This window comes from Polyodon spathula, chromosome 14, assembly GCF_017654505.1.
Source record: "Polyodon spathula isolate WHYD16114869_AA chromosome 14, ASM1765450v1, whole genome shotgun sequence".
NCBI classification, from domain to species: Eukaryota; Metazoa; Chordata; class Actinopteri; order Acipenseriformes; family Polyodontidae; genus Polyodon; species Polyodon spathula.
Window position 1 is genome coordinate 34,545,655 of NC_054547.1, and position 16,119 is coordinate 34,561,773.

At 38.5% G+C, this 16,119-nt stretch overlaps 1 protein-coding gene across 1 annotated transcript; it reads left to right on the forward strand.

The window, feature by feature from the left end:
• The first annotated feature begins 454 nt into the window (after nt 1-454).
• LOC121326716 (protein mono-ADP-ribosyltransferase TIPARP-like) lies at nt 455-15,772 on the forward strand. Its single transcript, XM_041270128.1, has 6 exons — nt 455-625; nt 1,355-2,293; nt 9,652-9,817; nt 10,384-10,571; nt 13,203-13,478; nt 14,915-15,772. The coding sequence occupies exons 2-6, from the start codon at nt 1,374-1,376 to the stop codon at nt 15,360-15,362; spliced, it is 1,998 nt and encodes a 665-aa protein (XP_041126062.1). The 5' UTR covers nt 455-625; nt 1,355-1,373; the 3' UTR covers nt 15,363-15,772.
• Nucleotides 15,773-16,119: the final 347 nt, after the last annotated feature.

Here is a 16,119-nt window from a genome sequence, read left to right on the forward strand (position 1 = left end):
CCACAGAAAACAAAGTTTTTTTTTTTTTTTTTACGTTTCCTCTACCTATTTGTGGCATGAATGATTCATTTTACAAGGTTTTTTTTTTGTTGTTTTTTTTTTTTTTTTTTTTTTTTTTTTTTTTTTTTTTAACTGCGCCGCCTACCTCAACCCAACCCCGCGTGGGCCTTTTCCTGTACAGACTTTTTTGGAACAGAATGACCTCAACCTAACATCTTGAATATGAATTGCACAAGTCAGACCCCCTGAAAAAAAAAAAATTGTGCTATTAATTCTCATTTATTTCTCTCAATACATACGCATAAGTCACCCAGAAGCACTTCCTGGTAGGGACAGACTTTTTTTTCCCCTTCAGCAAAGCCCTCCCCTATAGTGCAGTTCCAGCTCTGTGAGTGGATAAGAAACGCAACGCTTCATACAATGCTGGAACAGCTGTGAGCCGCAGCCTCTCCAGAGCGGTCACTGTGCTTGCTGCTGGAGCTGGGTGGTTTGTCACGCACCAAGCAGCCATCAGAAGTTATAGCACGAATACTTGAGGATATACGCGATAAATACTAATGATCAGAGGAGTCGGACGATCCAAATTATAGAACAGAAAAAAAAAAAACCTGATTCCTATACCGAGGTAGGTTTGTTTTTTATTTGTGTGCGACATCGAAGTATGTGACCGAGTGTGCTTTGTTACAGAAATATACCCAGATGTTAAAAGTAGTTAAACAGCTTTCACCAGTAATGTTGATCTTTCGTTTAACTGTTTTATTTTAAATGTGTCATGTCTTAATGTCCTTAAAGAACAATACGATACGGTTTTATGACTTAAAAAAAAAAAAAAAAAAAAAAAAAAAAAAAAAAAAACATTTCACCACGACCGCAGTTTAAAATCGAAAAGGTGTATTTTCTAAGTAGAATGCAGTTGCCACATCACATTATACAGAACACGATCTTTGGTACTTCTTATTGTATCTGTACCTTGTCAGATCTAGCAATGAAAGGGGCTGCTTTGCTGTGAAAGTAGCACAGACCACGATCGGGTTTCTTCCAGTTCGACCTCGCTCAGAACGAGTTAATTAACCCTTTGTTTTCTGTTTGGTTGCATTGCAACGATCTACACCCATCATGTCACGGTTTACAGGAAGCGCACAATCTGCTTAAGGTGTTTTCAATTAGTTATGACGTGTTGTTGGTTCGATTCCTGTGCCTTACGTGCCTGAGGGCTAAAACATGTTGAAAAAAAAATTGTGGCTGTGTGTTCTTATCACCATCAACATGACGTTTTCCATTTATCACGCAGTCAATTGGTTTTATAACAATGTTTTTTTTTGTTCTCCCCCCCCCCCCATCTTCATCTCAACAGGTTTTTTTATTTTTAAGTTATGGATGCAACTTTGCATTTACTGCAAACGGAAACAAAAAGTGTTGATACAATTTTAGGCACTTCATTGAACCTCAACTGCACAACAATGCCGAGTGAAGACTTCAACGAACAGATGGGTCTGTCTGGAAAAATCCCACTTGTAAAGCCTTATTTAAAAAAGAAACACGCTCCGAGGAAGTTGGATACAAAATGTCTCCGGGCTTTGGATCCCATCCTTACCAGTTTATTAAGCTCAGATGCACTTGTAGGGGGAGGCGATGGGGTCTTTTTACCCAGGAGCCAGCCTAGAAGCCAAAGAAATTTGTGCGAGGCTGTTGTGCAAAAGCAAACGAGGATAAACCAGATTTGCTTAAAAGAAGGGGATGCTGTGCCTAGCTTGACACCGAGCGCTGAACCCGCACAGGTAACTGACCCGAACGCTAAACTTCTGGAACCCGAACAAGAGGTTCAAATTCAGTCTAGTACAGATTCTGATGAGCGCAGTTTTCAGCCACTGGCAAGCGAAACGGCGGTGGCGAGTGTTGCCAGTTCGTCGTGTCAAGATGACAAGATGAATGGAATGTACCCCTCCGAATCGTTGCAGGGTGCTAATTGCCTTGCTGACAACGACAGCTTCGTGCAAAGCGGGATTTTCCAGGATAAAAGCGAGGAAGCTTCGTTGGATCTTGTGTTTGAACTACTGACCCAGCTGCAGTATCACACTCAACAAGGGGATGGGATATCGGTCTGCGTGGATTTTCTGCAGGGGTGCTGTGTTTATGGTAACGACTGCCCCGAACATCATACGGTGCTGCCTTACCACTGGCAGATCAGGAAGACTGGGACTCCGATTTGGCAAAGTGTTTCCGACGAATCGCAGGAACAATTGGAAAGACTCTATTGTAATCCAGACAATGAACAAGTCAGGCTTAAATATCAGTAAGTATTTCCCCGCTGCACATTCTTTTGGTTCCTGCCATTGTTAAAAACCAGTTTCATTGAATGCATGCTTTTGACTGGCACAGTCACGCATCGGATTCTTTGGAAATTAAAATGTAACTCTGTAGTCAAATCCAGAGTACCAGGAAGCAATAACTGTTTGTCATAAGTCTGGATATCGTGGCAATTTGCTGTTGGTCCACACAGCAAAAGCGTGCAGTATGTGCAATTATATTAATTATGTCTTGAAAGCCATGGCAAACAGTTACTGACTTCCGTAATAAACTAGTTAACTTTTAAGATGTGTGAGCTTCAGTTGAGAAGTATAAAATAAATGATACTTTTTAAAGTAGTTGGGCTGTAGAGAAGCAAAAATCAATGCATACCTTTTACTGTATGACTGCTTTCATTGGCTAACTTTTTTTTTTTTATCAGAGACGATGCATTATATATACACACAACATTTAATCCTGCCTCTGTGAAGCAGTCTCTTCCAGTAGTGCTGAATAATGGTAAATGCAGTGGAGATTTTGTGATATGGGCTGACAATGCCCCCATGGTAATGAGACCATTAAACTAATTTCACCCGAGGCAGATTTTAAGACACGTCTTTCCAGTTGAAATGCATGAAAGGCTACTCCTTTGCAGGGCTTGCTGTTTTAGATTTGATTAAAGTGTGGGTTGGCCTCTAGTCTGAAAGAAGGCGTATTACAGCATCCAATATGTTTTTCTCTCCTTAAGTGGGCAAAGTGCCTGCATAATATCACCTGGAAAGTTTTATATCTTTAAAATCCTGGAGATAATTGCTTGCCTTTGTAAAGTGTGTTGGTCTCCTGTCAGAAGTTCTGATTGTAAAACTCCATGTGTCCGCTATTGGTTGCACTAGTAAATTGATCTCGGATTTCTCTTGGCTCGCCCTATGTGCTAATACTGTAATATTTACACAGTATCTCCTGATGTAGAAACATCACGGCTTTGCTTAAGTTACCCTGACATCTGATATAATATGTTACACAGACATGAAGTTCACCCCTTGTCTCCTCATCTTAGTGCTCCCTGTATCCCGGAGGGATGTTGTGTTCCCATAGCAACAGGATGTAGATAACAGCATGCCGGGGCCTAGCTGGGAGGCTTACAAACAAGCTGCTACAGTACATGGTTCACATGGTTACCACATTATTTGGCTGCTGCTATTAATCTCTTGTGGTCGGACAAGGTTTACAGGCCTATCTTGCAACAAGAAAGTCTGTTCAGCTCTTTGCTTCAATGAGTAAAGCGAAGTAAAAAAACTGCAGCAATGGTAACCAGGCTTTGAAGGTTATCTTTGAACACTGTACCGTATGTATCACATGGTAACTAGAGTAAAGGGGGTTGGGGCGGTGGTAAGTATACAATGCATAGTGTTGTGATAAAGGTTGTTTACAGTATGCAAATATTTGTGGGTTGAATCAAATACACCGGAAGAGGGGAATGTTGTTGCAAATTGACTGCATGATTCTCATCAAAGAGCTTGCTGACTAAACCAGTATTACTGTAGCCTTATTTTGGACTCATCTGGTGAAACCTCAGAAGACAAAAATCACTTGATGGTCACACCTAGTTCCAGCAGCTGGAAAATCCAATAGAATCCTCTATTCATGGGATGAATAGATGCCATGACTAAGAAGGAAGAGGTGGGGTGGGGTGTTACACTGAGATATTGACATGTCAGGTTTTCATTTTCATTTGTTCCCCGATTCCCTTTGCTAGACAACCAAATAACCATTGAGATCCTTTAGGGGGTCTCATATCTTAAGCGCACTGAACTTAAGCAGCCTGATGGTTAATCTATAGCAGCACCCCTTTGTTACCCTTGTTTGAATTCAAAGTGAATAAGCTGTTCTCTGTGCTGGATTCACCACAATGTATATAACAGGTTTTGTCTCTGCTATAGCTTAGTCTTTCCATATTGCTGGTTCTTTACTAATGTATTCTGTTTTACAATGAAGGTTCTCATTTTAACCCATTAAGTGCCATTGTCCTTCTTTAAGAACAGGCTATTTTGTATTTTTTGGAGCATTTTAAACTGTCATATACCTAGTTAGCATCCTTTTCATTGGTCCCTTTAAATTGTAAAGACTTTTATTTTTTTTTTATTATGCACATTGGTCTCCTAGATTTAGACATTTGTCTGCCATGCAAATGAGTTGTTTTTTTTCAACATTTTTTCAACACCAACATTGCTGATTGTCCTGTAATTCCAGGATGTTACTTCTTTTTTTATTTTTTGAGGAAACAGCACAAGATGAGTCCCAACAAAAACAAGAACAAGAAGTCTCAACACGCCCTTTTTGGTTATTCTTTGCCATAACCTAATGCATAGGAAAATCAGTTCACTGTGCAAAGCAGAACTTAACCTAAGTTTCCATTCTTTCCAGGCAATGAGCTGTGCAGTGTTAAAAAAATAGTTTTGTATTACTGTGACAGGTTGATATAGCAACAGGACACCATGGGGGTTTAGGTAAGTGGGGTTTTGAAGCTGAATTGAGTTCTGTGTCATGCTGGCCCTTGATCTTGTGTTACAACAATATATATGTTCCTTATGGAAATACTGGCCTCAAATAGCTGACTTATCTCTATTATAAAGCATTTCTGCTTATCTAGGATAAAGCTCAGAGGGTGTGATTGGAAAGTGTAATTAAGGCTGCTGTACATTACACAGTCCTGGAGCCTGTCACAAGCGGTTAACTGCAGTGCATATTGCCATTGTATTGCCTTATTAAGTGATTTGTCAAAAAGTGATGATTTTCACATTAGATTAATATTGAGGAACCAGTGTAGAGAAATAACAGCTGAATAGGAGAACTAGTAATTGGAGAGGTAATCATTTTAATCATTATTATTTGGATGTTATTGGCCAGTACCCTGAGACACCTTGGTGTGAAGGGTGCTATATCAAATTAAAGTTATTATTATTATTATATTTCTGTGGACTGTTTCTTAATAGGGTCAGATTACACCTATTGTGTAAATTAGCTTCTCTTCATAATATTCAGTACATGTGAAGTCTCTTGCTTCAAAGGTCAAGTGTGCAGTGCAGTGGATTTGATTTCCTGTTTTGGGCTTTCTTCCAGCAGTACAGTACTTTTTCATTTGCAATGTTTGACTTGACTTGAAGGCAGAGTGTCTTTAGCTTCTTTTCTACTTCCAACAGGAGCAGAAGACGTTTCGGATTAAATCGCAGGCATTGCCAAGGAAATCGAGTCGCATACAGGCTGCTTGTGGATGCCTGTGCTGTTCATTGTCTTTCAAATCAGATAGATTTTTTTTTTTAAATGATTTCTTGAGAGAAACCAGTGCTATAAAAATAAAAAAATTAAAAAACCTCCCAGTAGAAAAACACTTTTCTTACAAGCGCTATAATTATTCAGAATCTAGTTAAATATGCTTTTTCACCTTCTAATTTATGATTATGTCCTGTACTGTCACTCTGTGAAAAGAATAGAAGAACATGCCTACCTATTTTATTAAAGGGTTATGTCTATTGAAAAACATTCTTTATTTAAATGGTACTGCACAAAAGCATTTTCTTTGTCTTGGGAAATGCACTTTTGCTGTTAGGTTGTATAATTGCAGTACTGCAGTGTAACAAAACACTTCTGCCACTGGAAAACAGATACTACAGTTGCGCCCTTTAGACACTGTTTGGCAGTGTGGTGTTCCCATACCTGATAGCGCTGTGACTGTTAGTCCTGATGAATTTCTGTGCCAAAGGGCATTCTAACTTTACACAGTTCAGGTCTTTCAGGGTTTAGAATGGGTGTTATAGGAATGGGTCTTGTTGAAATTGAAATTTTGTCTTGTATAGATTATCTTGCTAATGCTGTTGCATTATTTACATAAAGTCCACAGGGGAAAACAAAACAAAACTATATATATATATATATATATATATATATATATATATATATATATATATATATATATATATATAATATATATTTATTGTAAATGCCTGTTTCTATCTTGTCTACTGCAAACAAAAAAAAAAAACGCTCTAGAATCTAGGTCAAAGGAATCCGTCCCACAAATAAAACCCTCTTGTCACGTCTCAGAAAGCTTTAGTCCTATAATTCTTACCAGTGTAAAACGTTAATGTTGGTTCACGTTCTAAAATTGAGAAAGAAACTTGAGTACGCTTAAAAGACCTTATGTTTTTTTTTTAGAAAAAGTAGCAGCTGTTTTAATCCTTTCAAAAATAAGGTGTAAATTACAGACGGAACTAAGTTGCTTTGAGAACGGGCCCCTTTGTAGAAAACAAAAATGTTCAAACATAAGTGCAAACGCTAATAAATCTAGCCCCTTGGTGCTTTTGAACTTGGAGATGCTTGTTTGTGTGGAAGGCCTTAGGGTCTCAGCCAGCCCACTAAGGATATTCCAGATTTTCATTTCCAGGACCAGGCACGACTGAATAAGTCACAGAGGACCATATTAAATGTCTGTTTCGCAGTCTGATGCTGATCCAATCAGAGTGCTAATGAACATGAAAAACTGTTGTCCTCAGCTAATTAAAGTGCAGGAATGTTATTTATAGATTCTTAACTAACTAGCTTGGCTAGCCCCAGTAGAGACTGATCACCTAGAGTAGATTCATTCTGGGTGCTGTTTGCTGTCATTGTCACAGCTTGATAGTACTGCCGTGCCTGCAAATTCACCCGACTTGTGTGCTTCTTGGAGCAGTGCGTACAATTGTGTGCATGTAAACATTGCACACCCTGGACCGCTCTGTAACTACAGTTGCAAACATAAACATGTAGGTTTACATGCAACAGCTCTGTTTTGTCTGCTGTATAGAAACACACTCATCCTGTGGATTTGGTGTTCAGGGTTTTGTATTGTTTTCTTTTATGGCTCGCTGTTTTGTGTTTTTTTATGATCTAACTTACAGAAAGTCAGTTGGGAAGATGTTACTGGTTTCTGCTCCACCTGTTTTTTTTTTTTTTTTAAGTACCTGCTTTTGTCATAGTAAGGGGATTAAAAAGGCCACACCATGCAAGTACTGACATGTGGTGAAACTGAAGCATAAAATGGAGTAGTGCTCCTTTAATGGATACCCAATAGCACCACAACACTAGGAGATTAGCAAGGCTTGTATAAATTGCATTTTTTTAATAATGTGAAATATTGTTTAAGGCTTGTTTTGTTTTTTTTTCATGCCCATAGTCACTGTATAGTAACACAGTTGTAGCTTTCTAATACTTGCATATTGAGATTATTTTATATTTGATAAAAATGTATTGATCTTAATATATATTTGAATCCACTTGTTTTCTTTTACAAAGATTAGATTTACCGCATAAGCAGCTTTGATATAGTATGTAAATGAGAAGATATTTACATGCACTGCCTACTTTTTGCCTTCCTCATCGGGCAAATGTAGGTTGCCATCAAAAAGGGGAGACTTACTTAACCGGGATTAAAGATTATAATTATTGTAGATCAGTTATCAGTACCCCTGGCATTGGCAAGTTCCTTTTTTCCTTTGATAAATACAATCATGTTTGCTCATATATTCAAATATTAGTCCTGCACTAGCGAGAATCATTCCATTCATTTAAGGAAAAACACGCTGGCCCTTTGTTTGCACTTGCTTGTAAGTACTTTATATATAAACGCAACAGCAGATTTTGCCGCGCGACTGGCGACTCCCTCTATATGTCTGTGGGTCTTTTTCTCACCTTAGCACTACGCAGAAGGAACTCAAGTCAGTTCAGCAGAGACCCGTCTGCCTGTTAAATTGGTTCTACAGCATTAAACAGGTCTCCACTTGCTAGTGCGAAGTCTGCAGAGTTTGAATCTCAGACTGTGCGTCAGAACTGTAACTGCTAAACATGTGTTCCAACTTATCCCAGAGCAACCTCAAAGTTGCCCCATTCTCAGGTGAGGGTTAGTGGGGAAAATATCTTGCCCTCATGAAAATGATATTTGCTGTTATGGTTCCTTTTTATTTAACAGTTTGTTTCATTACTCGGCATATTTCTCAAGTGAAACTGTGATAGAAACTGAGATTTTTAAGAGGAAGCCCTTGCAAATGCATAGAGTCACAGTTAGGAAAGGTTGCTCTTACTGTATGCATGTTTTTTAATTCACCCATTCTATCTCAAAAGTGCAAGCAGCTTGCAGAATTATGTTGGCTGACTTGCTGCTCTAGGCCAAACAATTCTGTGCAAGGACTTTGATGTTACCCGTACTTCTTTCATACTATTTTGTGGCATTTGCTGTGCTACTGGAGACTACATGCTGTCCTCACTTTAGGCACACTGAAGCCTGTGACTGTTGGCGAATAACAGTTTGTTCTGGAATAGCATGTGAGCTTGGTTTGTTCTTAACTGGCGCAACTGTGTTTGCAAAAAAAAAAAAAAAAATAAATAAATAAATAAATAAATAAAATGAAGTATCCTCTCTTCTCTAATAATTAATGTTTGTTTCCCAGCTCATGCGTTTTATTGAACTGTGTTTCAGTGTTTATTTCCACAGCGTTCTCGTTTGATTATACCAAGTATGTTCTGGGCTGTAATATTTAATGTCGTTGGCAGACAGTTTGAATCTTTCAGAAAGAACGTGTGATTTCAGCCAAGTACTGTAAAAAGCAATCCTAGATGTTTGGATGACTAGTACCTCATTAGATAAGTGTTTGTTTTTTTCTTCAAGGTGAAATGAATATGCCTCATTACTTGTCTCTTTCATTGCTTGCATTACAGTAAGTTTGAATTGATACACCCACTTAGGGGTAGATTTAAATTTAAAAAAAAAACGTGCAGCACCTGCATTATTTCTCTGTTCAATGCGGCATTGAACCAGACTCTATCTCTATCTATCTAAGCCTATATATAAAGGGCTACTAGAATACAAGACATCTTGCCAATGCAGAGATGGGTTTGGGGTGACTGAATCCTTAATTAGTTAGCACAGTAAAACAGAAAAATGAACTGATCATAGGAGATCATGTTTCTGATTTGAATCCACACCTTAATTTCATATCATATTCTTTTGGACACATTTTTGTCATTACTGACTTGTTTGAACAGGTTTATTGCTGGTGTTTTCGCTCTAAAATACATTAAGTGCTTCCCTGATTAATTCAGCCCTTTCTCAAACACAGTGATATCTTTTTAAGGGCCTACTGTAAAACAGGGCTACAAATCCTGTCAAGTGTTTTGTCCACAGTGTTAGAAAATAATACCCTTTTTACAACCTTTCACATATCATGGACTTTAGAAACAATAAATAAAATAATAGTAATAGGTAATGGGTGGACAATAATGTCCTTGCATTATTTTTTTTTTTTTTAAACCGATCCTTCTTTCCTTCTGTTTCAGGGGACGTGTTTTTGCACTGGATTTCAGCCTCATGAGGGTTGCCGATGTAGAATATGACCTGGTGCGGAGATTGTCTACTCCTCCCAGCACAAACCTAAACTCCAACTACCACACTGTGTGGAAGTACTACTGCAGGGACAACTTTGGCTGGAGAGAGTACTCTGAGGTAAACTACTACTTAGAATATTAGAAAGTCAAACTTTGTACAGACAGCATTTCACTGGGCTGAGTGAATTTAGCTAAAAGCAAAGTGCAGATCTAATATAGGAACAGAAAACAAAATACTGATTGAAATAACGAAGCTCTTGTTGAATTAAACGTCAGATTCATTTTGCTTGAACAGCATAAGAAAAGAACTGTCTGTAATGTGTGCTGTAACGATCAGGATCAAGGGGATAATTGGTAATTGTGATAATAAAAAGTAGATGTCAGGATTTAAAAATAAATACAAAAAATGACTACAGTGAGTGAACGTGTTTTCTTCATATGATATGCATGGATAGCTCTTTGGTTTAAGCTCAGATACAGGGCAGAAAGCTTGGAATTCTAGACCTGTGCTTCACCCTGCTGTGATGCTGTTAGAAGTGAGGGTGGCTCTGTTGTGCATTACTGTACAGTACCAAAGACATACTACAGATGCCTATACAGTATATGTACTGTACCTTGGTTCATCATATCTCTGTTAAGATAAAAAGATAAAGCTTTTTTTTTTTTTTTTTTTTCTCTCAACAGCCAGTTGTTCGATTGATAGAAGAAGCTACCTGCAGGGGGTTAAAGGAAGTGCGGTTTGTGACTTTGCAAAATCAGTACATCCTGAACATCAGGGAAGGGTTCCAGCAGAATGCTATCTTTGGTTTCAGAAGACAGATCAAGAAAAGACCCCTGTTCCTCTCCACGGTCATGCTGATGCCTTACTTACAGTAAGTAAACCACTGGAACTGCCCATTATTTTGTTGTAAATTTGATATTTATATTACAGTTGTAGTCAAAGGTTTACATACCCCAATGGAAATTTATAATTTCTAGAAATTTGTCAAACAAATAATTAAGAAATCTTTAGTAGCAGTTTTGCTTTTGTGGGTAATGAAAAAGTTACAAGAAATGGATGTGTACAATTATTTATTTCAGCAAAACTCTAATTCAAGTGTATTCATACCCTGAGTAGGAAAATGAAATTAATAGCTAGTTAAGGCACCTTTAGCAATAATAACCTCTTTTAAACGATTAGGATATTTGACAATGAGCTTTTGGCATGATTCTTAACACCAAATTGTTCCAGTTCATTCAAATTCCATGGGCTTCTCTTGAGCACAGCCTTCAATTCATACCAAAGATTCTCAATCGGATTTAGATCGGGACTTTGACCAGGCCATTCCAGAACCTTGATTTTATTCTTTTTTAACCATTCTGAAGTAGATTTTGATCTGTGCTTTAGATCGTTTTTGTGCTGGAACGTCCAACTGCGCTTTAAACCAAGTTTTGTAGCAAGGGTTTCAGCTGATTGGCCAATATCTTTTGGTATGCTATGAAATCCATTTTACCATGTATTGGAACTAAATTTCCTGTGACATTAGAGGAAAAACAGCCCCATAGAAAGATATTACCACCTCCATGCTTGACATGGTGTTCTTTTCTTTTTACGCCTTTTACGACTTTGTCCAAATGTAAGGACTATCAGGATGGCCAAATAGCTCGGCAAAACCTTTGACTAGAACTCGTAGCCATCATTCAAATGCCGTTTTGCAAACTTTAAGCGATTGTCCTTGTGACGTTTTCTTAAGAGTGGTTTTTTAACTCGGCCAGCGACCATTGAGACCTTCGCCATGCAATGCTTGACCTGTGGTTGAAATGGAAACCCCAGTCCCACTTGCAGCCAGTTCACTTTGAATATCTTTGGCAGTCAATCTCAGATTGTTATTGACCTTCCTCACAATTCTTCTACTTGTTCTTGGTGAAAGAACCTTCTTTCTTCCAGACCGAGGGAGCGTTGTGACAGTACCATGAGTCTTATACTTCTTGATAATAGAAACAATAGTTGAAATTGGGATACTCAAATGCTTGGAAATCTTTTTGTATCATTCTCCAGCTGTATGATAATAAATCATTTTCTGCCTAAGGTCTTCTGATAGCTCTTTAATTTTTCCCATATTGTCTTATTGGTAATGATAGCAATCATCCTATAGATAACCCTTTTATACTAAGAATGTTCACCTACAATCCAGTATTTTCTAGACTTTTCTAGAATTAGGTTCTGCATTGTATATACACACACACACACACACATTTAAAAAAAATCAATAATATAGATACATAGTCAGATCAACCCCATGATTACATGTTCTAAAGACGCAAGGAAGCCAGAATGTGGTTGTTCTCTTTCACCGTCGGTTCCTTCAACGATGAAAATGATTACCATATGTTAACGCTGTTTATATGACAAGCTAACTGAAGAATTAGCTCCAGTATATCCTGAAGCCCCCAAAGGTTCCTGTCGGCATTACGCTGTGGCCATAATACACAGGCTGGTCCTGCTTACTGATTTTCACAGAAAAGGCGGAAAATACAATTTTGCAGTGATTGTCTGTATTATTGTGTCTTTCTGCAATGCAAGGTAATGCCATTACAAGGCCTGCTGTGATATTTTTTTTAAATACCTGGTAATGATTTTAAAACAGCTGCCTATTTAAATGTGTTGTTTTGGGCTAGTTTGATCATGTTACATGGCGACTTTGTCCTGCAGGGTTTGTAAGGACATAGCCTCCTGAGGCTTCACTAATTGCTGGTGAATTGGCCTCTGTACCTCTTTGTATTACCGGACATCCGAATGCTTGTTTCGGCTTCAGCTTCTCTTTTGAAAGCTAAGAAGGACTAAAGAGGGGTGTCTGCTTTCAGTGGTGCTGTTGCTTAAAGTTTAGGGTCAGAAAGACTTGCATATCCATCAAAGCCCAAATGAGTGAAGCGCCATGTGGCTCCTGTGCTTTGAATCAAACTAGTAAGGATGCCATCTCTGTGATCTCAGCAGCACAGCTGGAAACATTATTGTCAAAAACCAGTGGTTAGAAACATATTGTGCCGTACCAAAGGATGGAAGTCATTAGTTTAACTGACAGCTTGGCATATTGCTACAATTAAACCGATTTCAACCAGGGGTACACTCCTCAACTCATCATTTATAAAGGACTGGATGGGTTTTTTGTTCTGCAGATGGGAGCTGTTGTAAATATGCGACTTGTATTTAGAGAACTGCTTATCAGTTTTATGCAAGTTGGTTACAGCGTTCTCTTACCACAAGTAATTGAGTGTAACAGAATCTGGGTGTATGTGGAAGAACCACTGCATCCATGTCTACTGTATGTCACACTTATTCTTTTACGTGTACCTGCAGTGCATGTGTAATATGTCATGAGACATGATGATCTAATGTTGTGCTTCCAGGCGTGATGGAGGATCTATGTTGCTACAAACAGTGCTTGTTGATTGAAAGAGTACTGCATTTAAAATATGTCATGAAATGTCAGTTGTGTGTTTTTGTTTTTTGTTTTTTTTTCTAGAACGCTTAGTGGCCTCTCTTTACCTATATCTCCACCAAGCGGAACAGCTTCCTCTGAACCCCTGTCTCCAACAGCCTCTACCTCTCTGAAGATGTATCCCGAAACTTGGATTTCAATGGATTCCTTTCAGGATTTTATGCAAGTGCCTGTGTCTAAGGAAGACAAAAGCTACAGAACTGTCTATAGTCTCTTCCACAAGACTATATCTGAGACTAAATTTAAGATAATGAAGATCACAAGGGTGCAGAATCCTTTCCTTTGGGAAAAGTATAAAAGGTAGGGTAATCTTAATTTGTATTCATAAGGTTAACTACTATTTCAGATTTGGCAGAGAATATGACTAAAGACCTCAGTTGGAAACTGAGTAAAGTGAAGATGAAAATGGAGAGCAGGAAGCACTTTTTACCCAGGAGTACTACATGCATGGAATAGTTTTCCAGGTGTAACAACACTGGGGTCATTCAGAATAAAATTAGATACTGCCCTGGAGCCAATGGTGTGCTTGCAAAGGAACAGTGTCCATGGGCCAACAGCCTTTCTCGTTTACGGCATATTCAAAATAAAAATCCTCTTTCTTTCGAAAAAGCAATTTAAACATCAACTAAAATTCTCAGTAATCACCTTCCTGATTTGGATTTTTACGTATGTGTGTTAGTTTGAAATACTGATGTGTATGTACAGGTGGAGGAAATGCCATAAACCCTGCACTTACTGTGTGGATGGTACTGTGTCTAATTTCTCTAGAAGATCAGTTGAGACTCAAAGCCTGCTACCAGTTGAGTACAGTTAGTCTACATAGTCTGAGGTACAAAAGGAAGTGTACAGTGTATTGCAGTTCTGAGAACAGGAGCACTTCCAGCGTGCTGACCTGTCTTTTGGTCTGTTAAAGGTGGGCAGTGTTTCAGCTGAACGCTTGACGTTAATGGCACCCACTTGCACACCACTAGATCTTCCAAAGGCTGTTATGAGTTTAATAAATAGCAGATTAACCTGTCAGAAATAGATCAGCCAAGAGGCTTGCAGCATCATTTGTATCTCAGTGCCCATTAGAACACAGTAGCAGCTGAAGTTCCTAACAGAATGCGGGAAGCATTTAATAGCACTTGTTCTAAGGAACAGAGGCCCTTTTCAATGGTTTAAGAAAAAAAAAAAAAAAAGCCACAAGGAGAGGAACTAGATCTTGAGAGTGACCGCAACCTGTCCTGGTTAATAAAAAATGAATAAAAAATATTTTGGTTGGCATGTGCTTTTAATATTTTGGAATCAAACAGAAATGGGTTTGGTGCGAAGTGTTAATGAGAGCCCATTTCAGAGAATTAGAAGGGTTTATTTAACAAAAAAATGAAGCACTTTGTTTTGGAATTTGACAGGCTTTACAAAGTGCAAAGTAAACATGCTGAGGAACGGAAGGCATTTGTTGAATTAAAACATCCCTTCCTCTCTCCCTCCCTCTCTCCCTCTGTCCCTCTGTCTCCTGAAATCAATAGAAATGTTAGCAGTTCCCGCCCATGAGTCAGGCTTCTTTGTAAGTCTTTGCTTTGTTCATAGAGGTCCAAAGCATTAACAGAACAGAGCAGTCAACTGCCGTTATAGTGCAGTGTGACTATGCCGCATGGAAGCTTTTATAGGCTTAGATGGAACACCCAGTGTTGTACCAGTGGAGTTCAAAATGCTATATATTATATTTTTTTATTTTTTTTGTGTGTTTACAGGAAGAAGGAGTACATGTCTAGAAAAATGAGCGAAATGGACTGCGTGATAAACGAAAGACACCTGTTCCACGGGACCTCCCAGGACGTCATCGAAGGGATCTGCAAACACAACTTCGACCCGCGGGTCAGCGGGAAACACGCCACCATGTTTGGACAGGGAAGCTACTTTGCCAGAAAGGCCGTCTACTCGCACAACTTCTCAAAACGGTCTCCAAAGGGAGTTCACTATATGTTTCTAGCCAAGGTGCTCACAGGGAAATTCGTAGTGGGCAACGCCGCCATGAGGAGGCCACCGCCTTTGAACGCCAATGACCCATCCAGTGACTTGTTCGACTCTTGCGTTGACAACTGGATAGACCCTCAAATCTTTGTCATTTTCAACGATGACCAGAGCTACCCTTATTTCATTATACAGTATGAAGAAGTTTCCACTACTGTCTCCATTTAGTCTGTTTTGTTGCTAAACCCTGCTGAAGAAAAGCCAGTGGACCATAAAGTTTCTGAGACAGGGTTACTATGAATCAGATGTACCAGACCTATTTCTGTATATCAAGCTTTGGACATTAAAAAAGGCAGTGTGGTCTCACAGCTCTATATGGGTGAGCAATTATGCTTTCACTGCTAGACAAAGTAAAAATTGAGCTGTTGACAATACTGTTTCATAGCAGCTGCATTTTTTAAGGTTTAGAACTTTCCAAGTTTGTGCATAGTTTTATTGAAGACATTAATGGCATGTTCAAAGACCAATGGTGTTGTGATATTTGACTTTTTTCAGTCAGATTTGTGAGAATTGTAAATATGTTATTGTTTATTTGAAATATGTGCCTTTTTGTTTATATTAAAAAAAAAATGCTTATTTATGTTAGTAAATGTTCCATTTAAAAAAACAAAAATTGTCTTAATTAAAAGTTTATTTAAATGTGTGATATTGAAGTTTAGAACACTGATGTACAAGTAGTTCTGAAAAGCACGACGAGCGTCAGAAAACAGTTTCACACTAATTTCCATTTAGGCACAGACAATGCATTTTTTGTCTAATTGAATACATTAAAATAGATTAGCATTTCACAGTAACAAAAACGCTGCTTCTCTGGAACCGGAGTGTCACATGTAGGTGAATATTAACAATACAGCATGTGCGAGCCAATGATATTACAGCATCTACAGCCAATGATATTAGCGCTTATCATTGTTAACAAACAAAA

Excerpts from the sequence above, each read along its gene's own strand:
- LOC121326716 (XM_041270128.1), top strand. The coding sequence starts at position 1,374 with ATGGATGCAACTTTGCATTTACTGCAAACGGAAACAAAAAGTGTTGAT. Across the intron at positions 10,572-13,202 it reads ATGCTGATGCCTTACTTACA|AACGCTTAGTGGCCTCTCTT; the intron begins GTAAGTAAACCA and ends TTTTTTTTCTAG. Across the intron at positions 13,479-14,914 it reads CTTTGGGAAAAGTATAAAAG|GAAGAAGGAGTACATGTCTA; the intron begins GTAGGGTAATCT and ends GTGTGTTTACAG.